The sequence below is a fragment of the Dermacentor variabilis genome, chromosome 6 (genome assembly GCF_050947875.1).
Source record: "Dermacentor variabilis isolate Ectoservices chromosome 6, ASM5094787v1, whole genome shotgun sequence".
In the NCBI taxonomy this organism is placed as follows: Eukaryota; Metazoa; Arthropoda; class Arachnida; order Ixodida; family Ixodidae; genus Dermacentor; species Dermacentor variabilis.
In genome coordinates, this window is record NC_134573.1 from 179,420,128 (window position 1) to 179,444,818 (window position 24,691).

The 24,691-nt window shown below is 43.9% G+C and overlaps 1 protein-coding gene across 5 annotated transcripts in view; it reads right to left on the reverse strand.

The window, feature by feature from the left end:
• The window catches only part of Srrm1 (Serine-arginine repetitive matrix 1), an 83,255-nt gene that overhangs the window by 46,079 nt on the left and 12,485 nt on the right, over positions 1–24,691 (reverse strand). For all 5 annotated transcript variants that reach the window (XM_075696997.1, XM_075696993.1, XM_075696992.1 and 2 more), the window contains exons 5-8: positions 16,402–16,658; positions 13,948–14,052; positions 8,827–8,934; positions 3,757–3,859 (exon numbers count right to left, since the gene is read on the reverse strand). In XM_075696997.1, the coding sequence (XP_075553112.1) occupies positions 3,757–3,859; positions 8,827–8,934; positions 13,948–14,052; positions 16,402–16,658 (573 nt within the window). The remainder of the gene's footprint in view (positions 1–3,756; positions 3,860–8,826; positions 8,935–13,947; positions 14,053–16,401; positions 16,659–24,691) is intronic.

Here is a 24,691-nt window from a genome sequence, read left to right on the forward strand (position 1 = left end):
GATGAAGATTAGCGGAAGTTTGTCACACGTCTTGCTTTTTTGACAGGCACACAACCAAACACTTTTCTTGAGCGCACTCACCTAAGCAGTTCGATTACACCATGAACGTAAATATTAGTGTAAGAGCAGGAACATTTGAAACTTGCGAAATATTCTCGTGTGCGCATATTCGAAGCCTTGAACTATAACAATGCATCAAATTTTTAATTCTTATAAGTTTCTTTTCTTCTTTTTATTGTTGCTATTCATGAATGAGGAGTACATATATACTAACGCAAAATATTTTTTTCTCACTTTACGGTCAACATAGAAAAATTACTGTAAATTTTGTTCGAAATAGGTCCCTCAGAAGAATGGGAATCTGCAATAAAAGAATCGACCCTGGGAGGTCGCATATGGCAAAAAGATCTACCCTGAAAGGGTTAAATGATTTGTAGGCATACTTAGAAACACATTATGCAAAAGTCTGCATTTAGTTAATTTATCAGTACAACAAGGTTTGTTCTACTTTGTTGTAAATCAGGCAGAATGACAGGGACACAGAAAGGCACACTAGACAAATACACAGCAGAAGCAGAAGACAGCATACCAACAAGCACATGTAGCTGCCCTCATCGACAATGCTTGTGTTTGGGCTTGAATTTAAAAAAACTATATTTGCTAAAGTATTTCAAGCCTAATCTGCCACCACCAAAAACAAGACGGATCTCCCCATGCATGGCTTACATATTGCAGATTTAAAAGCTAAAAAGACCAGCATCAAAAAGGAAAGCTTATTCCTCTATTCTGAAAGACACTACGTCTGATGACACATGGTCAGCACACACCCAATGCCTCCTGTCTGTTGTTTTTAGTAAATACAGTTAAACCACATACAGTTGCTGACCGATTTTCTGGACCTCGCGGGGACCGAAAAACAAAAAAATCTGAAAAACTTGTTCACCCCAAAACATAATATTTATTAGGCTTAGAGCTGCTTAAAGATGTCTGATAATGCCCTGCCTCATACTATGTTTGGGTGCGATCAGATTTCTTTGGATTTGCACAAGAGTGATATCGTCTCCGTATACAGTCCGATAAGAGCGTCATCTCATTGGCGATATCCGGCAACGGATATCGCCACTGAGACAGAAGAAACGAGACACGTTTCTTCGCACCACTTGGCTCTTGTGTAGGCACACGAGGTGATGCTGATCACACAAATGCAGAGTTGCAAATGGACGGCCATCAGTCATACATTCGATTATCCAGACTCTGTCCGTAGCTGCAGCGCACGCCGACTCTGCTGCCATTATCTCCTCTGGCAACCATGACGAGACATCAAGTATGGCCTCAGAGATAACACACTAGATGGTAGTCTCTGAGGCCTAGCTTAAGCCGCTGTTCTATGCCTCAGAAATTTAACGGCTAATGCCAATCTTGGAGGCATTGCCTAAATTGTGAGGTCGCATCAGCATCACTATCATCATGCCCTATTCCGGCACCTGTGCATGGCCCGCTATCACGATTCTGTTTTCTGAGTTTGCCTTCCAGACAGTGTTCTGCCATGCTGTGCTTTTTTGTTTAGTTTGAATTCTAGACAGTGCTCTGCTGGCTCAGAAGTCTTTCTCATGCAGTCATAGAGAGGCTGCGTCATGTGGCACCAGTGGTGCCCTCGCAGTTCGAATGAGCCCGACTCCGCAACTGAAGAGGCTGAACTGCCACTGTTCCATTGAAGAAGACTTTGCAGACATCGATAGCGCTGTTTCGTTGTGTGCCAAACTGAATGATTATGAAATAATTGAGCAAGTTCTCCCACCGTCAAACAGCGACTCTGACTCGGATGATGATGAGCTGTGTACTCGGGAGTTTTCACATACAGATCTGACTCAAGCCTTTGCAGTCCTTGCATCGGCGCATAGCACAACTCAAAACTGGCAGAAATACAGAGCCACTAGGTTGCACGTAAGCGGAAGTGCATGCAGCAATGCATCAACCCCTTGTTCCGTGCACAGGGGCCTTAAAACATAAATAAAGTAATCTTTTTTGGATACATTAGTTTTTTCAGACATTCAATAGTTCAGACTTATTTACGTTACCCGTGGAGTCCGAATTATCGGTCGTCGACTGTATAAGCATCAGAAATACATGGAGGTGTGACGGCAGTGACAGCATAGAACACAGCCACGGCTGGACGAACCTGGACGACTTGTCACGGCCAACTTTATCGCAATAAACATCTTCCCCTATCTGCTCGGCAGAGCTGAAAGCATGCTGCAGGTATGATAAGCAACACGAACTGCTGCCTCCTTTATCTGGGCCAGTTCAAGTGTCGATCATGGAAATGAAAGCAGGAAGCAGTGATTGCAATGCCATGCCGCACTCACGCACCACATGCACAGCCAGAAGCAGTGCAGGTGCGGGAACAGCTTGCTGCACAGATGCTCACATGGATGCAGCCTGCCAGCAAACATGCATGCATCCTTACACAACGACAGCTTGTGCTCAGCAGGCAATGTGCTGCACACAAATGACAGGCACTCTGCTGTGGTGGGCTTTCAAAAATGCAGTGCTGATTCTCGCTCATTAGATCATTGTAGAAGTGCGCACGCGACCCACTCGCATACTGTGAAGGCTCAAACGTCTGCTCTGCTGCAATACTTCCTATTGAAGCTTTTCATAAGAAGCCAACCAACAAAGACACGAAGGGCAACACAGGGGAAATTACTTGTACTTACTAATTGAAAATAAAGAAATTATAAATTAATGGAACTGAAAGTGGATGAAAAAACCATTTCCCACAGGTGGGGAACAATCCCACGTCTTCGCATTCGGAGCATCGCATGCGTAATGCAAAGACGTGGGAATGTTCCCCACCTGTGGGAAATGGTTTATTCATCCCCTTTTAATTCTCTTAATTTATAATTTCCTTATTTTCAATTAGTAAGTACAAGTACTTTCCCCTGTGTTGACCTTGGTGTATTTGTTTGTTGGCTTCTTATGATTAATAAAAATCGGGACCCCCTTTCTTCTCGTCTATTGAACTTTGAAAGACTGATTGGCATTATCTGGCCACACTGTGCATGACCGTACGAAATAGCAAAATTTTAAAAACTACTTCAGGTGAGGGGATGGCGACTAAACCAAAAATCGCTTTGTGCATATTCTAGGTAACATTTGCTGCAGTGTCCAATTTTTTCATATCCATATTAGCCGTGGTGCACATAAACGACACAAATTTACAGTTGCTGGTTAGTTCATACTACCACTTAGTGTGTAGATATGCTGCGATATCTAGCCAGATATGTCATAACGAGATTTCACAAAACGAACTGACTGTCACATTTAAGCACACACACATTACTCGTTAAACACTTTTCATGCCTACACATTGAAAAAGCGTGCACTAATTGCAAGAAATAGCCTTTGTTAAGATAGTATGAATGGACCACGGTACAACAGTTAACAGATGTTTATTGAGAACAAGCAGGCAAATGTAATGCAACCAAAGAAGTTGGTCAATGAAGCAGTCGACCAAACCTGAATGGAAAGTTGTATACAATTACTTGCACCGAGAAATTGTGATAACGCCTGCCATTTTGCCAAAGCTTCCTGTGCACTCCTAAATCAGTCCAAATGTCCAAAGTTCTGGATGTCTACGTGAGCCACAGAGCGTGCAAGTAAGGCGTGGGCAGCAGTGTCAAACCCAACCAGTCCCCCAGAAGATGCACATGCTTGATGTCATAGTGTGAGCACAATCTGTGCAGGAGTTCATACCGCTTGCTGTTTCTCTGGTTTTGCCTTTTTTACAGAACCATGGCTTGAGCTCGAAGCTGATGAGGAACTGGAAGTGGACCTGGCTGGAGACTCGGAACGACGCCTGTTGAAAGATGAAATGAGCAATAAGGTGTTTGTGATGGCATCAGAATCTACGTATCTGTAAGGAAGAGCCCAAACAAAGAAGGAAAATCTGACACAGTGGTGGGAATGACCAAGAATGTTTTGGAGCCAATTTCTCAGAAAAAAAAGAAGAAGAAGAAGAAATGGAGCAGCTGGATTACAAGCCAAACATACTGACTTAATTACAAATCAAATACAGCAGAACTTCATTGATACGTTCCAATTACATACGTTGTCCTGGCACCAATGTTTGCAATTAAGAACACAAAAAAGGACACAATAGAGTTACACTCATGTTTTACTGGTCCATACATTCCCGGAAAACACTAATTTTCTGCACCAATGTTCAGTACGTTGCTCAACTGCAATTGCATGATACGTTTTCCAGCTGCTAGATCTGATGTAAACAAGAAAATGCGCGAGGCACGCGCGATCAGGAACAGTATATAGCTGTCCAGCGTGGCAGTTTCAATACAATACTCGCCTGACCGCCTCACGTGAAAACGCCGACACGCTCTCAGTATCTAATTTCGGCACCAGCAAATCTTCTCCAGGGTCGTCGCACACAGCATTCACAGCTATCACCGCCAATCCTATTGTGACAAGCATCTTTGCCTATCTGTTTCCCAGTGCGGGGTGCGTAATGCCACTGGTAGCGTACTGCACACATTTAGTAGGCGATAATCCAACTGTGACGCTGTTGTCTGCTGCAGGCGGCACGATGTGGGCATCACATTTCGCTTCGACAGCATCCGGCGTCGCCCTATTAAAACAACAAAATGTCCCTTGGGCTGCCAGAGCACCACCAGCTCGACGCACATCAGCATTTCATTTCGTGCCACAATGATACGCACGAGGCTTCGCAATATGTAGATGTCAACAATAGCTGAGCCTGTCTAATTTTTTTTTTAGTTACTTCGGATTGTACGTTTTCCCTTTATTCTCGTGGCTTTTTTAAAAATTAATGAACGAGGTTCAACTGCATACACTACGCTCGTTACAACGGATCCCTATGCAACAGACTTTCGAATATAACGGACCATATTTCAGCCTTAGTTTGTTCTACCTATCTTATTATAATGCAACAAATTTCGCTTTTAACAAACCACGCTACAACGAACTATTGGCTTTAGCGAACGAAATTAGTGGCAATTTTTTTCAAAATCGAGCGTATAAAACATACTTTTGCTGTGTCGACACGGGCTGACAATTGACTTGCGAGGGTCAGCTGACGATCGTGGCTCAATATCGTGTGCGCGAGAAAGCAAGGCGGGGCGGAAAGCGCCGTCTTCTTTCGTGCACAAGGCACGAAAACGATCTGCAATGTGGACAAAGTGCTCGTCCGCACCGGTGCCGTATATTGAAAGCGACCTGCAATGTGGACAAAGTGCGCCCAGTGCCGGTAGCTTCATATGCGCTGTGCTTTCGACGTTTAGTTCGCGTTGAAGCAAGAGACAGCACGAAGGTCAATTTGCTCGCTGCTGCTGCTGCCCTTATCTTGCTTAATTTGCAATTTCAATCGATGCTTCGCCTTTCGGGTGACACTCCGAGTACTTTAATTTGTTTTTTACTTTGGACGTTCATCGCTCACCCTTTGCAATAAAGTTGTTAGACACTGCAACGAAAGTTTCGGAAGTGAGGCATTTTGGATAAAACGGACGTTTTTTGTCGGATTATTAGCGCCCATTCTAACGAGAGTCGACTGTATACAGTAGGATCTTGGTGATATGATCCCACCTGATACCAACTTTTTAAAAGTGCTGGTCCAAGTCCATTAGCTTACAACATGCTAGAATTCGACTGTTGCGAACTAGTTTTCGTGCCCTGACGGATGATATAAACAACTGAGCTGACACAAGACCCCTGGCAAAGCCGGCGAGGAGGTCCTGACACGACGATGCACCGGTTGCATTCCTGTTGTCAGGGCGACCTACGTCACTTTGCCTCCAGTGACTACACTAACGAATGGCGACGCTAGTTTTCCCTTTTCACACTTACTATTGTTGCTTTTATTTATGCATTGAAAGAAACAGCACTGTGGCTATCAATCTCCAATCTCTCATGTTTACGGCAATATGAACTCTTTCAGTGTCGCTGACGTACTGGTATGTTTTCGCATTACAGTACTGCACGTTACAGATAGCAATGGACCATACCGAGAGAGACATTTGTTATTACCTGTGTCTTATTTCCCCTGTGCGTAACCAAAGATAAAATTTGTGTCAGTTTTATAATATCTGAGAAAAAAATCCTGATGCTGGAGGTGTGTCACCTACGATAAAACCTGCTATGTCTAAGGAAAGCTGAGCTCCTGCCATCAGCACTGCAATAGCCCTTCCCAAAACCTGATTTTCTTCCAGATTTCAAAGGCAACACACTAAAAAGGTGCACATTTTCTCAAATTCTCCTGTGTATTTGTTTCAAATATATCACCATGAGATAAAAGAACTTAAGTTACAGGAAAAAAGAAAAACTTACATTTTGAGCAAGTCGGCCATTTTATTGTCGCTTCCCTCCTTGCCGTATTTTAACGATTCTAAGCGCCTCCCGCTATTTTCCCTCACAAAAAATTAGAAAAATGTTTGCACGCGAATCTAAGCACCCCCTTTTTTGCACTAAAGAGCACGTAGCTGAGACTGCCAAGCACGCTTGATCACTCTGTTGCCGAGCCAGAGCTGTCGGAGTCTCGATGTGGCACGGCCGCCTATATTGGTGCGCATTGGGGATTCCCTGCCGCTGTGCGCCAATACAGGTGGCCGTGTCTTGCGTTGCTGCATTCCGACACTACACGACAGATGGCGGCACAGAACACGAAAATTTAAGCCCGTCCCCTAAACCAGAGGAAATCGACGCCTGATAACTTTTATTAGCGTGTTGTCACGTGGGCATGGTATCGGCGCCGTTCGGCAAGTTTCACAGGCGCGCATTGCTTTGTGAACCCACACAAGTGGTGGGTTCACCGTCTGCACCTAGGCAGCTTTCCTTTGAATGTTTGCAAACAAAATTTTATTGCTCACGCCCGTCTCGTCGAGATATCGCGTGGAAAGAAGGGAGGGGAGGAGTCAGTTTAGACTTCTTGAATCTAAGAACCCTGCTCACTTTGGGCATCGCGATAGTGAAAGAAAGGGGATGCTTAGAATCAAGTAAATACAGTAATTTCCTATTTTTTCTTAGCATTTTTGGGTGACACAAACTTTTACACCGTCCTGAAAGATTTGCATCATTGAGATTCTACTGTACCTTTTTAATTGCCACAGAAGTACCAATCATAGTTGCAGAATAATGCTAACTTGAATGCTGAATAGAGTGAATATTCACTGAATAACCATAAAATACAGCTGTCAATTGATTTTTCATACACCTGATCTTTTGGACATGCTCAATGATTCAGAGTTCCCCACAGCACTGCCACCTAGTCCTCAGAACCAGTGTGTCATAGTGACTAAAATTTCTGACACTGCGTGGTGTCCTAAACCATGGTGGCCATGAACAATGCTCCCGCCCCACAGCCTATCACCCGTGCCCTTTCACTATTGAAGCCGATTCATCGGCTTTTTGAGTGCTGTGTGGCTGCTGTAAAGGAATTTTCATCAACTTGGCAGCAAACCAAACTTTCATCACTGATTCCAATGAAGTGGCACGTAGCTGGCAGGGGTGGTGAGCTTTAAGCATGTTTGTACCAGTTAACTGCACTAGAGATCGGGTGTGAGATCCTGCGTGTGGGCTGGACTGATGGTCGCACACATGTGAAATTGCTCTGAGCTCTCAGCACACTCCTTTTGTTGGACACAGACACACTTTATTAGTGAGGTTTTACTTTCAGGTGCAGAACACCAGCAGCGGCAAGCTTGGGACAACATAGACTGACGACAATGTTTCCAGATCAGTGACTTTATCAGCTACTCTGCTGCTCCCAATTTCCCCTGCTACAAGAACATGTCTAAATGAACTTGCACGAATCAGTTACTCCACTGGTGCAAGGCATCTTGCACTGCTTACAATCTCAATTTTGATTTTGCATACATTTCTTGCAAATTTGCACTGCCCTGTATCTTCCACTGACTTTGAAAATTTTTTCGCTAACAATTTAGTTTTCATAAAACTTGATGCAACATTTGTAAAATCATAGAACAAGCCCAAATTCGTAAACATTATGAAAAATTAAGGAGAGTAGGCAGGCATGGAATATGGAGCAGGGTGTACAGAAGTATGTTTAAGCATGTTTAAGAGCAAGTTTAAGTGACACTTTAGCTTACGAGTGGCGAGAAGAGATGAAATGACATCCTTTGCATATAGGGGGGTAGATCCTGCCACCTGCATTGACCGTGGCACCTCTTAGTGCAGCTTTGGCACACTTTCATTCGTAGATCATCGACATAGAAGCTTTAACAGAATGGTGCAGAGCGGCACAGAATTCCCACAAATGCCAAAACAAAAATATCCACGTTTCCTAATCATAAATATAAAAGAAGTGTCAACATTTAATGTTGTAGGGACCCGTGCACCCAAAAACCTAAGAAAATTAAGAGCCTTTACCAACTACACACAGCAAGACAAAAGTGCGTCAGACAAGAAGCTACAACACACTACTTTGAGCGTGTCGCTCAGCCTAAGAACACCGGCATAATCAAAAGGAATGTGCCTCCAAAACAAGTCGTGTTCCTCATGTCAAGGAGCTATACTCTGTTGATGAGTCCCCCTTCCCTTCTGTCCGCTGCAGTGGGTCCTCTTATCCATCTCAATTCACTGTCTACCATGATTCCTTCACTTCTCAAAAAGTGAAGAAATCATGATGTGATGAGCTTCTATGCCAAGACTACAATGCAAACTAATGCTCAAAGCAAAAATCAAACTTTTTATGTCAGTAGTTCAAGTTAAAATTTATGCACACAACCCACAAGCCCACTAATGCATTGACTGGCCAGAGGGTATTGCTGGAACACTTACCGCCTGTGCCTTCGAGACTCTGGGCTTCGGTGATGGTGTGGAGGATGCCTGCCATGGTGCGGGGACCTACGCCTACGTGGACTGCGTGACCTCCTCGGCGATCGGGACCTGGAGTCAGGAATAGCAAGTCAAAAGTCTCAGCCAAGCTGCATGGTCCGTGAAGCTATTGAAGTTTGGACAGGTGAAACAAGCACAGTGAAACTGCTCTCATGAGGACCTGCAATTCCCAGTAGTCATACAAGAGATGGGGCAAGGGCACAACTTTCTACTGGACAAGTAGCAACAGCCTCACTGTGTAGAGAGCAGCTAAGAGATTGTCGCTCTCTCACTGATGAAAGAGCAGGAAGAAAACCATGCGGTTTTTGTGGCATATCCACCGATGCCATGCAACTAATCTGCTTTTTGTCCACAAGCACAAAGAAATAAAGTGACAAAGAACATTATATAACACTCCATCTCAGTCTTTTCTTTTTCTTAACCTTCGAGAGCAGTACACCAGCTTCCCAACTCTTGTAGATGAACATTCAACTGCATGCAGCCTGGTAGGGAAACACTAGAGAAATTTATGAATTACGTAAACGCTAATTAATTAGTAGGCTTACTTGACTCAAAATTTCAGAATCGTTCAGACTTCATCAGGGAGTTACTATGGTGGCTGTCTCATGCCATCAAACCCCATACATCACCATCACCACGGCAGTTGTTTCTGTGGGAGGTGATGTTGCAAAGGTGCTACAAGCAGGTAGCAAAGCTGTCGCCATACGTCCCCTGATGGAGTCGGAATTGCTTCAAAATGCTGGTTTGAATTAACTAAACCTACTATGGTGAAGACAAAACATGTTACATGCACACACAAAGAAGGGGTGTGGATTGGTTTGTGCATGGCTCTGGTGCTCAGCAATTTGTTGACGTAATATAAGAGGTCTGTCTCTGTCCTACACCAATGGACGAGGCAGATTTGCTCAAGCTCTTTCCATACATAGACCACTTCCTTTACTTTGGCAAGGTAATTGACCGTGGTGTACAAGCTAGAAACCTTAAAGAGCTTGAGCCTCTTGGGCTTGAATGACTACAATTGAACCTCACAATAACGAAATTAGCGGATAATGCAAAAAAAAAAAAAAAAAATCACTTTCGTGAGAATTTCGTTGTTGCGAAGTGAGACAGCACAGATAGGTAATGCATCACAGAACGAAACTTTACTGTCGAAATTTCGTTAGCCTACTTTGGCAAGCTTGCTCAAGGATATCGAACCGCATCGCCAACAGTAAAAACTGCACCGCATGTGCCGGTCAGCAGTGGCAGCACTGCCGTGAAGCAGTATTCTCGGTGAATTGCTCTTGGAGATACAATCACTTTTGCAAGATTTTGCGCAACTCAGCTCCGGACACATGGTAACAGTGCTCCAAGCATGCAGCAGCATTTCTCCAGTACAAGCCCGCAGGTGCCGAAGCGTCCAGTGCCGAGCGCAAAAGTGATCGTATCTCGTATACCTCGAAGGAAGTCGATCGAGATTATGGCCCCTTAACGCAAATTTACGTCTGGCATTAAATACGCACGCTATGTCTGTCAAGCGGCACCAAAACCAGTGTTCTTGAAGCAACGAATGCATACTCCCAGACAACTGTTCAATCACTGCCCGATGCGTGGCACTTCCATGCTGCGACCACCATCTTAAAAGCACCATAACCAAAACCACGTCAGAGGGACATGGATTTCCTTGTTTTTGCTGCATTTTTCTTGCTACTCACTGCACTAGGTGTGCAAAAACCGTTGTCGCATGTCGGTAGCAACATGTGTTGCCGCTTCAAACGGGTGATCAATGAACAAGACAGCGGCCACGATGCATTTCCAGCGTGATCACTTTCGGTGCTTGCTTGTTTTTTGTAAAGAAAAATGTCGGCACCCACATAAGTATAATGTGGTGCTACTTTACGCAATTTTAGTGCAAAGTAATGGATTGAGCGCATTTTGTAGCCTGCTAGTCTTGCGTGAATAAGTACAGGAAGACCTTGTTAAACCGTACCCGCTTAAGGGGGTACCCCTTGAAAACCAAAAAATCGCGAAAAGGTTGATTTTGAAAAACAATATTTTTGGGTTCTATGTCTCATAAACTACCTGTTCTATAATTATCAGCACCTAATTCAACCGCGAAGTAAAACAAAAAAGTGCTACTTTTGAGGCCATTGTGGCCCACAAGACACGCGCAAGTGCCGAAATGAAGACAAACTTACAGCGCGCGCCATTCCCGGCCCATGTGGCCTGCCCGCACCATCTTGGTTTAAAGTGTGACGTGTCGTACATCGGCAAGAGTGGAAATTTTAAACGGCGCTTGAAACAACACATGAATGACGTCGCCAAGGGCCACACAACCGCGAATGCCCTGGTGGAACATCACGAACTAACCGGACATATCATTGGCTGGGACTTGGCAGCCATCATCGCAATAGAGAAACACTTATCTGACCATTTGCTTTTAGAATCATTTTACATCCAATCAACTAGATGCACGATAAACAGGATGCGAGGTAATCTTCCTGACATAATACACCCGCACGCTGCGCCACCTCCCCCATAAATAGCCGGGTGCCCATGCTCATATCTTCGTTGTGATCAAGGGACCTGTAAGGGGCCCGAAATGCATGTTTTTTTGGCACCAATACGCTTCCTCACCAGACGAGTTTTCATCGAACACTTGACTAAATTCAAAGTTGTTAAAATTTTTTGGAGGGGAAATTAAAAAAAAGGGGCTTTGTAGCCCCCTGGGATATCTATCAAAGGATCATCACAGTGAATTTCAGCTTCCTAAGATGTCCTGGGATTTCTCCAGGCTCTTCCTCAGGCATACACATGAACCACCTAGTTAGACCTCAATAACCCGAACTAATAAACACATCTTCATGAAACTTCGCAGTTTCTCATAGTTCGGTTGTGTGAAAATACGCTTAAAGTTTCATCCGGATATTTTAAAATATAAGAAAGTTCGGTATCCAGGGTAGCCTCACCCCTTAAGCTGTAGTTTTGTTTTAAAAGTACTTAGTAAAGTCAAATACCCAGCTTAGCAGCCATTGAACATAATGCGTTTTGAATCCACATAAACTGCACCAGCTAATCGCGTATGTATCGGTTAGCACGTAGTGTTTCCACTTTTCATCGTGCAATCACGGCGGTGCACCGTCCCCATCGGGTGGCCTGACAGAACAACAAGCCTCAAAGATCAGAACAATGGCCTCCAAAGCACTGTGCGTTTGCGAGTGAAGTCACATCAACATAAACATCATTTCAACGCTGTGGCAGAGAGTCTTGTGGCGTTATGCAAGCTAGGGTTCACGTCATGCTGAAGCTTGGGTAAAAAACACCGGGTGCTCAGCATAGAAGAAAAATTGGACATCATTCATGCTATCGAATGTGGCCCAAAGAAGTTGGCACAGGCATGTGACAGGGATCTACCGTTGACTATGGTGTGTGGCATTTAGAATGCGAAGAACTTGCTCGGCAGTGCTGCTGCGAGCAAGAAGAGATTGAATTCTCTCGGAATTCTATTTTTCATAGGCAAGTGGGCGACCTCATGCTATTTCAGTTAAGCAGTACTACCGTTTAGTACCGTATTTACTCGCATAATGATCGCACTCGCGTAATGATCGCACCCTTAAATTTTGTCGTCAAAATTCTATTTTTTTTTCTTTCCGGTGTAATGATCGCGTCCTGAACTTGTCGCACCAATATGTCGTGTGCCAAATGTAGCTAATGATGATCGCGCTTACCATCTGTAGAATGCTGCGCGAACGACTCTTGAAGACATACCAAGCGGTCTGCACGCACTCAACATTCTTAAGCAGATGCCCCATTTCATTCCTTTCATCACTTTTTGCACTTCCATGAAGAAAAAGAAAGCTACAACCAAACTTGCCTTGGCTTTATTATTTGTAGGCTTCATAATGGTTTCGGTCAACAACAACAACACAAAGGGCGCCTTTCGATTCTTCTCGTCTGCACTCGTGGGCACGCGACAAATCGCGACCGGCAACGATAGTGGCCACGTTTACACTGATATGTTAAAGTGTACCCAATTTATACGCCGACACTTGTAACACGGCTAAGATATTCGCCCACCCTTTGCAGGAACGTGCCGTATTAGAATAGCAGTGAAGACAAATGCCGCAGTTTCCGCAGCATGCCCGCCATATGTTTCTATGTCACTGAAGTACTAAAGCGCCAAACAGATGACACAAGAAGAGACACAGACAAGTGCTTCTTGTATCGTCTGTTTGGCGCTTTAGTACTTCAGTAACATGCCCCAACTAGCCCAACAAAAAGTTCTGCTTTAGTTTCTATGTCACTGGCAGCTAAGTGCACCCATCTCTGTTTCTGTCCCCTCAAAGTGGACATGGCTAAGTTATTGTCGCAAACTTGCCGATATTAACGATATTATTCATTACTGATGGGGAAGAAACTGTTTCAATGCACGTAATGTACTCACGGGAAGAAAAATAATCGCGTTCGGAGCGTTCGGCTTGCTCTGCCGACCGCCGTTTTTGTTTTGGTGTCCCGCACTGACAGCGGTAGCCGGGCAGCCGCCTGCTTGTCATACCGCTGCAAATGCGGGAACAAAGAAGAAAATGTTTCTTTGCGTGGGAAATTTAACCCGCGTAATAATCACACCCCTAAATTTGCATCAATTTTTTTTTTACAAGAAAGTGCGATAATTATGCGAGTAAGTACGGTACATACCTTTTCTGAGCTCCAGCCAACTACGGTTTCACTGTAATAAGCGGGGTAACATTCCGGCGAATTTCGTTGCCGAGAGCTACGAAATGTTCACTGGAGATATGAAAATATTTCGTAGTCACGGGATTTCGTTATTGCAGGTTTTGGCTGTATCTAGTTTCTAGATGCCAGACAGCTTTTTCCAACTCTGTTGGCAGTTTGTGCCTGTGCCTGTCATGTCTTCTTGTATAGCTGTGTGCACAATAACACAAAAATGTATAATTGGAAAAATTTGCCGAAACATTTACTCTACTTAGTAACTAAACCTAGTAGTAAGGCGCCCATGCACATATGCTCACCCACTGGAAGTTGCATACAAGAGTGTGTCGATTATTACTGTAGTTGCCACTGTACCTGCGACGCCGATCCTTGGCTGGAGAAGCGCGCTGCCTTCGTGGGCTCTCAGGCCTGTGTTTTTCTGCAGAGTCTTTCCGTGCTTCGCCAGATGGTGACGCAGCCCTGAGAAGAGACAACGCACTTGTGCAGATAGCACAGAATAATTTACGCCACAAATCTACAACTGAACAATGAAAGGAAGCCATCACATGGCGTTCCCTAAAAGGTGGCAAAAACTGCTTTTGTAACAGTCACAGAATGTCTTTGAAAGACTAAGACCTCACAAATATCATAACCACAAGGATTTCTTCAAGGCATGGCACCAATTTTCATGTAACTTATTTGAGTTTGACCTTAAAGTTATTACATGACTGACTTTTGAAGGGATGGTGGAAATTAAAGATGTTAGTGTTATACAAATACACTATTTTAGATCCTCCACACTGATTTTTGCACATTTTAGTTTGAAAATCTTATACAGTGGAACCTTGGTTATGCATCCCTTGATTTTGCGACATCCCAGGTTTTACGAGGGATTAGTGCAGTCCCGCAGAACTCTCGATGAAAACAATGCTTTAAACACGTCCATTATATAATGCAAGATTATGAATGTGCCCACTCATCCAACGACCCATGCAAAACTGGAAAACCAACGGTGGATGCGTGAGAAGCGCCACCAGCCTCCGACAGCTTCCTTTCGGTGCCGTCCCCTCTGCCAAGAAGAGAGTGCCCCTTCGCATAGCGAAAACTCTGACATGCTTCAGGGTGTCTATTAAGTTGACATTTCCAAGTTCCTTGAGTTTTCCAGGTTTTCCATGGGTGCCTTTGCAAAATTCTCTGAGTGACAGACAACTTTGTTTTATGTCAGGACAGGATGACACCATGTCGCCCGATGCTGTCACTCTCTAGTAAGCATGTTAAAAAAAATAATAAGAAAAACGACTTAATCCACTTTAAGGAGTAGTGTTTATTTTACTCCGAAAGAAAACAGAAGTGAGGGGTTAGTAAAATGCCCAGCGAATAAGATATCTTCAAAAAAAAATGATAATACCCATTGCAAATAGAGTCGAACATTTTCAAATATGAATAAAAAGAGATGCATACAGAAGCAAATATTTTCGAAAATGAGCTATTTCTATCAACTGATAGCAAGCTCATTGGTATGAGGCCTGAACTTTGTAACAAGTCAGATTCTCTCGCAACAGCTCGTAAGTAAACCTCAACCATCCTGACACGCTCTAGGCCAGCGCACAATGCCTCAATGTGTCGTTTCACTGCTTTATAGAGTTTATTTTGGTTGGTATGAGGGACACATGTATCTTGGCATCAGCCAACACTGTTTTTTGAGCTCAAGTTCCTTCAAAGAAACAGCGACATGCTTCCTTTCTCGTTCATTCCTCGATGCATAGGTCCTTTGTCTTCTTGTTCTCCCTCCACTGCGGGTTCACCACACTTCTAGGAGCAAGGAGGCTCTGTTCAAAACAAAAATGGCGTTCAGCTAGTCGAACTGTGCACCGGTCAGAGTCGGTGCCTGGTGCTCTCGATCGAGTTGGCTCAAGGAGTGTCCGAAAAATCAGATGAGAGGTTGCAAGGAGTCTGAACTTTTGGCAGTTGTTAATACATTATGGTCTATGGGGAGAATGGCGGTGCCGCGAAGCAGACCGAATAATTGAGCATGTCCAAATTTTTGCAGTTCGAAAAATCAGTCGGCAACTGTACAGTACAACACAATTTGCATCGCGTATACAATCGATTACAAATACTATGGCACCATGTTGTAGTCTCGTGCGGCACTCTGCTTTCCTCCTCACCCTTTTGCCATACTCTCCTACACTTTCCACATCATGATTTCGTTGTAGCCTCCTGCTCCACTTTCCTCCTAGAGCTCCCTTTTTCCATCTCCCACTGCACTCCGCATTAGCTCTCATCTTTCGCCGTGCTCGCTTGCTTGGTTACACCGAGGAATGACACCGAGGCACGTCAGCACTCTACACAGAAACGGGCGCCTAAGAGCTGCACTCTGAAAACATTTTAGCATGCTGGCGGTTGCAGATAACGATAAATGGTACATTTAATTCCTCCAATAAACCATGATTGCTACCTGCACTGCAGCATTCCTTTTGCATTTACTTGTTTAGTGGTTTTATTTTCTGAGCTCTGCAGAGTGTTAGCCTATAAGTTTAATTTGAAGCTTCTCGCAACTCTGTCGCGCAAAGCTATGTGTTATATAGACAATTTTTGTTGGCTGGATTATAGGATGTCCTTGAGCGGTCCCGTGAAAGTCATATAATCAGGGTTCCACTGTACTAGGCAGTCAATTCATACACTGTAACACGATGCTGCATGAGCAAATCCTGCTTGGAGTGCATTGTGAAAGCTTAAGCTCCTACTAGCTTATGGATGAAGGCTGATGCATGGTGTAGGGCTAATAACAAGAAGACTTAATGTGCGGTTAAATTAAATTCAACTTACTTCTCTCTGGGCTTTGGCTCTGACGACTCTTTCCGAGGCGCAGGCTCAGGCTCCTTCTCGACAAACACCCTGGGTGGCTTCTCCTCGACTGGCTTTTCCTTTGGCTTGACTTCAGTATGGTTTGGTCGCTCTTTTGGCTTCTCAGGTGACCGGTCTCGCAGGGATGCTGCTGCTGCCTCCCTTGCCCTTTCAACCATTTTCTCACGTTCCCGTTCTTCTGCTCGTTTCGCACTGTCGTGCATTCTCTCTTGCTCCTCCTAATGGCAACACAGACAAAAACAAAATGCCCCCATGTCCACAAATTCATGCACTTGCAAGGTAAGAACAGGAGCCAAAGGCTGAGCTGAGTGAGGAATCAGTAAATCCTTTTGTCATGGCACTTGTAAGTAGCATTAATGCTTGCACATGGTCAATGTAAACTGTTGAAAACATGGAGACTGCATTTGCATTTCCTAACAATCCATGTGATTTTCATTGGTATTATCATCTGCTGTCCCAAGTGGCTAATTCTGGTGACAACGGCGGTGCAGCAGCACTCGTCAATGACGAAGCACAATGTAAAATGAAGTGTTATGAAATACAGGCTGTCTCCTAGTAGCATAACCACATTTTTACCTGTTACATGTCACCAACTGCACCTTTATAATTTTGTTCTGAGCTCTATGACGCACTAATATCATTCTTGTCAGATATTCTTATTCTTCAATCTTCCTAATGGGTGATTTTAATTTTCTGAAAGTAACATGCTTTGGCATGTAGTCAGTACATACCCATACAATGGGATCAGCAGCTGATTTTGTAAATTTATGTTATGACTAATTTTGGCAAACAAATAACTGAACCTACTCAAACTATGTCATCCACAACTTCTACCATACTTGACCTTATCCTCACAAATTCTCCCCACCTTGTTAATGTTGCTTACCCCAAGTGACCACACTGTTCCATCAACTTTATGCTTTAGGTCAATGTCAAGCATGTTCCTAAGAAACCAAATCACATACAGGATTATACTAAAGCTGCACTTTTTCTTATTAACAAAGAACTGTCACGTTTCATTGACAATTACATGTCTAACTTTCTTGAACAGTTGAGCCTAACTGGTCTATGTTTAAGAGCAAAGTTAAGTATCTAATTAACAAATACGTGTCATTACGTGCCATTCCTTGCAAACATTGTTTGGTCTGGTTCAGTACCTCTTTAAAACATCTTAAAAAATATGGAAGTAAGAAATAAAATGCATACATTCTGCAACGCTTAAGCAATCTAACAATTCTGAGTTGTGGCATAAGCCCCACCACACATCTCTAACTACCGTACTTACTCGATTGTAACGCGCACCCATTTGCCATGACTTACAGTACCTTACAGTACTGCACACCTTATTCTTTCATACAGAAATACAACTTTCTCTCATTTGGAAAAACAAAGATTTACTCCCAATGCACTAAAGTTGCGTTAAATAAAGTCGCAGTGTCGTCTGAAAGGCGAAGCATCAATGTGATAGCAAATTAGTAGACAGCTATACGAAAAAAGGATAGTAGTTTTATCGGCCTTATAAACTTTTAAATGTTCACTTACTAACTAAATGAACAAGCATGGTGTCACATGTGCACATGAAAATATAAACACGTCTCACTCAATGACTGTGGAAACTTATGAAAACGGTGGAGTGAGGAAGTGCGGTAGCAGAAGCGATCGAATTGACCTTTGTGTGGCCTCTTGCTTCAACGTGAAATAAGCGACAAGAACACAGTGCAGTGCACCTAGATGCGTAGACTCTGCCTACATAGCCGATTGCTTTCAAGACGGGCCATGCGGATGCGCCATACGTAGCAGCTACTGGAGTAGAATGGCTCTTCTGTTTGCGCCAGTCCCGCAGCAGGCAAATTTCGAGCACTCCGAACGCCTCTGATGCGGCCCGATTTCTGTCCGCACATGTGATCACTTTCCTTTTAATTGCGGCATCGCGTGTTTTCGCAGTCGGCGCTTCCATGCTGACAGAGCAAACGCAGAAAACGGGAAGACAGACAGTGTACTAACCTAAGCACACATACTACAGAACATGGAGGAAGCTACGGCCCCTAGGCTCGAAGCGTGCACAAGGTGGCCATATTTAACGCAGATTTAGGGTCATACTTGATTCTAACATGCACACAATTTCTGGACCCATTTTATCGGAAAAAATGAAGGCACGTTAGATTCGAGTAAATACAGTATTTAAAGATGTGATTAGTGAAGTGAAACATGTTTTCTAAAATAGAGCTCTTCCACCATTACTTCTAAAAAATCCTAAAAAGCTTTGGTACATAATGGGTGGTTCTAAAGATAATACAATAACATTGAATGACAGTGACGGTGTTCCTGTCCCATCTTCACAACATTATTCCGTAATAAATGAAATGTTCACCATGTCTTTTACCCATGAGTTAACTACCAATCTCACCGAGTACTTTAAGCTGGTTTGAAGAATGTAGCATCCGAACATGATGACCGGTTTTCGGCGGGGTCGTTCTTCAATTGACAGCGTCATTGACCTCGTTACAACAGTGGAACATGAAAAACGTCAACGCCGACTCGTCGCCGCTGTTTTCTTAGATATCAAAGGGGCCTACGACAACATCCTTCATGAAGCCATTCTCGATGCCCTAGATGACTTGGGTATTGGCGGCCGGCTCTACCTGTGGATTGTGAGCTACCTCAGCAGCCGTTTCGTTTACATGTCCACGCCTGACGGAGAGACTAACCATCATCAGGTATGCCGTGGAGTTCCTCAGGGAGAAGTTCTCAGCCCAACATTATTTAATGTGGCACTGATTGGCCTGGTGAGCGAACTTCCACCTCACATCCACATCAGTGCATATGCAGATGACATCTGCATCTGGCCTTCTGGTACAACACGCCCACAACTACGTGCGAAATTACAACGGGCTGTGTCATCTACTTCACGATACATACGGCGTCAGGGTTTGCGCTTAGCTGCCGAAAAATGTGCTGTGGTTGCATTCACGCGCAAATCCATCTGCCGCTACCCGATCTCCATTAACGGTGTCATAACACCTTATGTCTCCCACCACAGATCTTTGGGCATTATCATCGACTGCGGTTTGTCATGGACGAGGCATGTTAATATGTTGAAGCAAAAACTTATTCTGTTTTGCCATGTTCTTTGCTTCGCAACAGGCATGAAATGGGGCCCCACGGAAGGCTCATTACTAAGACTTTATCAGTCTCTTTTCGTAGGCTACATTTGATACAGCCTTCCGATACTCTCAAACTTGAGCATTTCCTGCTTACGGACATTAGAGAGCATCCAAGCGCAGGCTCTCAAAATATGCCTCGGGTTGCCACGGCGTGCCTCCAACAAAGGCACAATTGAGGAAGCCCACGTATGCCCATTATCGATATACCTGCCCCACGAACCACTTCGTGTATATTTACGCTTACTGACACGACACCATTGCCATCCATTGACGTCGGTTCTACATGAGCGGCCGGACAGCAGTTTCACAAGTGCACTCTGCTGCCATCTACCCCACATAACATCAGGTTATGCCCTTCCATATCACCCCGTCAAACCACCATGGGTGGTGGTTCAACCTTCCGTATGCGTACATGTCCCCGGCATACTAAAGAAATCATTGGTTCCCGTCAGTGGACTACAACAACTTGCTCTCGCGTACATCTGGTCAGAATACCAGACATATGTTCATGTTTACACAGATGGCTCCCCGTCACCAAAGGCATCGACAGCAGCTGTGGTGATACCAGCCCAACAGATGACTTGAGGTTTCATACCAGACCATAATTCTACATCAACCGCTGCAGAGCTTGTTGCTATTCGGGAAGCGATTCGCCACATCTGCGGGGAAAGACCTCAAGAGTGGTGCATTTTCACGGACTCAAAACCCGCGCTACAAATTTTGGGATGCTTCCTGCGCCACACCGCATATCAGGTTCTGGCACTGCAGATCACTGAGCTACTTTCATGCGCTCAGGAAAAACACCACCGCATAGTGTTCCAATGGATCCCTGGACACTGTGGGCTCAACGGTAATGAGATGGCCGATGCTGCAGCAAGACGCGCCCTTAGCAATGGCCTGCGAACTGTAGTGCCATTCTCCAGACCGGACATCACATGCCTCCTGTCGGAATTAATGAGGAGTGCGACGAGAAGATACTGGGCCCAGCCAGACGCTCGTCATGTCCGCCTTAAAAAGCTGGATCCCGATATGAAATTTCCTATTCTGCGTGGAATTCCACGCCCTCATACATGCCTGATACACAGACTGCGATTAGGCGTCGCCTTCACGCGCAAATATTTGCACATTATTGGACGGACAGACTCCCCGGACTGTTCAGTGTGTGGCGCTGTAGAGATTATAGAACATGTGCTCATGGTGTGCCCTGAGTATGCGCACGAAAGACTGACAATGGCAGATACATTGAGACATTTACGAAATGGACCACTGTCGGAGGACCTCTTGCTAGGCGCATGGCCACAGAGTTGGCAGACGACAGGGACAATGCGTGCACTTTCACGTTTCCTAGGTGACACGGGCCTGGACTCACGCCTGTGATACCAGTTGTGTAATGTGTCCTTCACTTCGTTCCTCCCATTATCATCCCCAATTGTGACCCTTTTTTCCCCTCTTCCCCCCATTGTGACCCTTTTTTCCCCTCTTCCCCTCTTCCTCTTCCCTTACGTAGAGTAGCAGGCCAGATGCTCCATTATCCGGCCGACCTCTCTACATTTTCCAATCATTAAAATACTTCTTCTTCCCCGAGTACTGTATAATCAATTACCCACTGATGGATCCTGTGATCATAGATTCTTTTGGTGTGTTGCACTTAATGAAAAACTTCAAATTGTCTTCCTCATGCAGAATGGATGGTCTTAACTCGAAATTTTTTTTAACACTGAAATGTATAATTCCATAATATTAACAGAACTTTTTTCATACTCTATTTCTTCTGGCCAATTACCCAGCAACTAAAGAGTGGGCAAGGCAGTACCATTGTTTACATCTAGCGGCACTCACTCTTCTCTAAATGACAGCCCTACATCACTGACTAGCATCCCCTGCAAGCTCTAAGAACATATAATTTACTTAAGTTTAGCTAGCTTCCTCAAGCCTAATGTATTTTTTGCAGCTAAACAGCATGGGTTTTGTAAATAATTTTCTTGTGAAACGCAACTGATTTGTTCTACTAATGAACTCTTCGCTGATTTTGACGAGCGTTTCATTGATTGCATATTCCTAGATTTTCAGAAAGCATATGATCTTGTGTCTCACCCACTACAACGTATTAAGCTAACCAAATTAAACATTGATCCCAATAGTATTGCCTGGATTGAAACCTTCCTTTCTAACAGAATGCAATTTGTTACAGCTAAAGATTTTGATTCCCCCTAATATGCAGTTACTTCAGGTATGCCTCAGGGTTCTGTCCTCGGCCCTATTCTACATTTAATTATGTTAACGACCTGACTAATGTATGTGTAGTTCAATCGTTTATAAGGCTATATGCTGATGACTGCATAATTTATCACGTAGTAAACGCAATAACGCTGATCATACATCACTTCAGTCTGACCTTAACGCTATTACTGACTGGTGCAGTGCATGGCAAATGCATTTGAATGCTATAAAGAGTAAAGTAATGAGAGTTTCCCAAAAATTGACCATTTGTAAGCCTCCTCTTTATAACAGCGATGGTTCCATGTTTGACGAAGCAACCTCCTATAAGTACGTAGAAGTTCCCATAACTGCTAACCTTTTTTGGCAAAACCATGTTAACTACATTGCTAATAATGCTAATTGCACATTTAGTTTTCACCACAACTTTCCAAGGCTGCGCTTTGAAAGACCTTAGTCACACATTTCTTATCGATCAACTAGAATCGGAGCAAAACAGTAGTGTGCATTTCATTTTGTCAAATTATTAATGCTCTTCCAGTGTATCATTGATTAAACTCATTTTGCAGCTTCCTGGCCTCTCTCTGCATAGGAAAATGTCCCATTTATCACTGTTGCATTCGAATTTTCCTAATGCACCTCTGAAAAATGAACTCAGTGACCCGACTTGTCTGTTGTGTCGTACTAACCACTGCCATCCCTTTTTGACATCCCTTGTTGACATCCCTTTTTGTCGCACTATTTGTATTCAGATTACTTCATCCCGAAGACAGCCAAGGAATGGAATCAACTGCCCGCCCTCGTTGCCACCATTCTCAATGTCTCAGCATTTGAATCTGCTGTTGAAGATTATTGTATGTACTAACTGCTTACGATATACACTTTTTTTTCACCACCCCCTTCTGTAATGCCTTTGGGCATTGAAGCTATTGAAATAAATAAATAAATTTGCACGGAGGCATAACATCCACTGTAAGAAATACTAAGCTCAGTTCCTAAACTGGTCTACAAGTGGAAGTATTTGCTTACATTTCAAGATCACGGCAGATCACGGCAGATCACGGAACAAGACATGATATAGTGCTGGCTCGTTGTTTTAACGATGCATGCAGAATGTACAATATGGCGGCAGGCACTACATAATCGGTATGATATTGCAGGACTGTCATTTTGGCTACTGGCCAGTCAAACCAAGCTCTGGGCCAAAATATACACAAATGTCCAAGTTGCTCTTGCTGACTATTTGATGTTTCTGCTACCAGAATACATACTTTGAGCTGCCTATTCATGTTCATGTATTCATGTTGCTATAACTGATGTTGTCTTGGATAGACCTTTCCATGAGGGGAAAGACCATCTCTTCTCTTGAGTGTTATGCACGAGTCGAAAGGCCTGTGCTGCAGCTTTCGCAGTGCTTTGGTGAGGGGCTTACGTGTATTCTCAACAGTCCACAGTGCATTATAGCATCTCTGGGCACTTTCATTGGTAATGTCTAGAGCAGCATAATAGTTAATGAAAGGCCAGCCTGACCAGACAAATTTCAGATTTAATTTATTACATCCAATAATTTTTATGTGTGTGTTTGTTGTACCACTGTTCAACTATAATATAGCATACAACCATTTGATTTATTGTATATTTATGAGTATAGCCCACACCAAACGTTTTTAAATTTATCAGTAAAGTTGGGGTGTGGGTTACTTAGAAAAAAAAAATGCCTTGAGGTGTGGCTTCACAGCAGCGCAGTGCGTGCTGCCATGAAGCGCGCGCTGCCGTGAAGCCACACCTCAAGGCTTGATTTTTCGTCTATTCAAAGTTTTATCATCCCCTAGGGAACCCACTCTCTCCCCACCCCAGTGTGTTGCAGTTACAGAGCCGCTGGTCGAAGATATACAATGTGGATGAATCATGCATCCATGAATGGAGACTGTTTTTGAAGATTTGAGTGGTGTTATATGCAGTTATGCATGCGGATTCTTTCTTTCTTTTTTTTCTGGCTATTGTAATTGGGTATGCAGCGGAAAAATATGGTAATTCACGGTACCGTTCAACAAGAGAGCATGCTCGAGTATATTGGAGAATATGTGGAGTTCCGATAACATGGTGAAAGAAGGTGTGGTTCACCAATGCCAGAACGTGGGAGTCTTGGTTACAGAGAACGGTGACAAAACACCCACTGCACCCACAGGTGTGTTGAACTCTACAGTCCAAGAACTTTCATCCATAGCAAAGTGCAAACCACAATTTTAACAAAACTTACTTCTGCTTTCACAGGTCACAAAAACAAAGGCAAATAACCTAGCTCACTGTTACAAACTTACACATTTACTCATGGGAGATGCTTCTAGTGCCTTTCTTTTTTCTATCCAACGAGCAGTACGATGAAAGTAACAGTTACACCTGCGTGAAAACTAAAAATGGGGAAAAACACAACATCTGTAAAAACAGGAATTTCTAAATACCAAGGAGGTTAGCTTTTGTCAGAAGGAGATAGGAGGTTAGGCTCTGTTTTATCCTTAGGCACTGCCCAGACTTCGTGCATATAGACACTGTTGAAAGCTTACAGTAAAAACAAGCGTATAATACGACCCCGCACATAGTACGAGGTGAAATTCTTGGGACGCGAAATGGAAAAAATAAGTTTTATCCATGTATAGTACGAGTTAGGAAAACTCGAGGAAAACATTTATTTAAATTGCACTCCACACTTCAATCACTGTCTTCCTCAGCTGCACTCTCTTCGGATAGTTATTTGTTGGACATATCTTCCCAGAGGTACTCATCCTCTGTGCCATCAAGCGCGTTCGAGATGCCGCACTTCTTGAATGCGCGACACACAAGGTCCTCTGGTATGCAGGCCCATGCGTCCG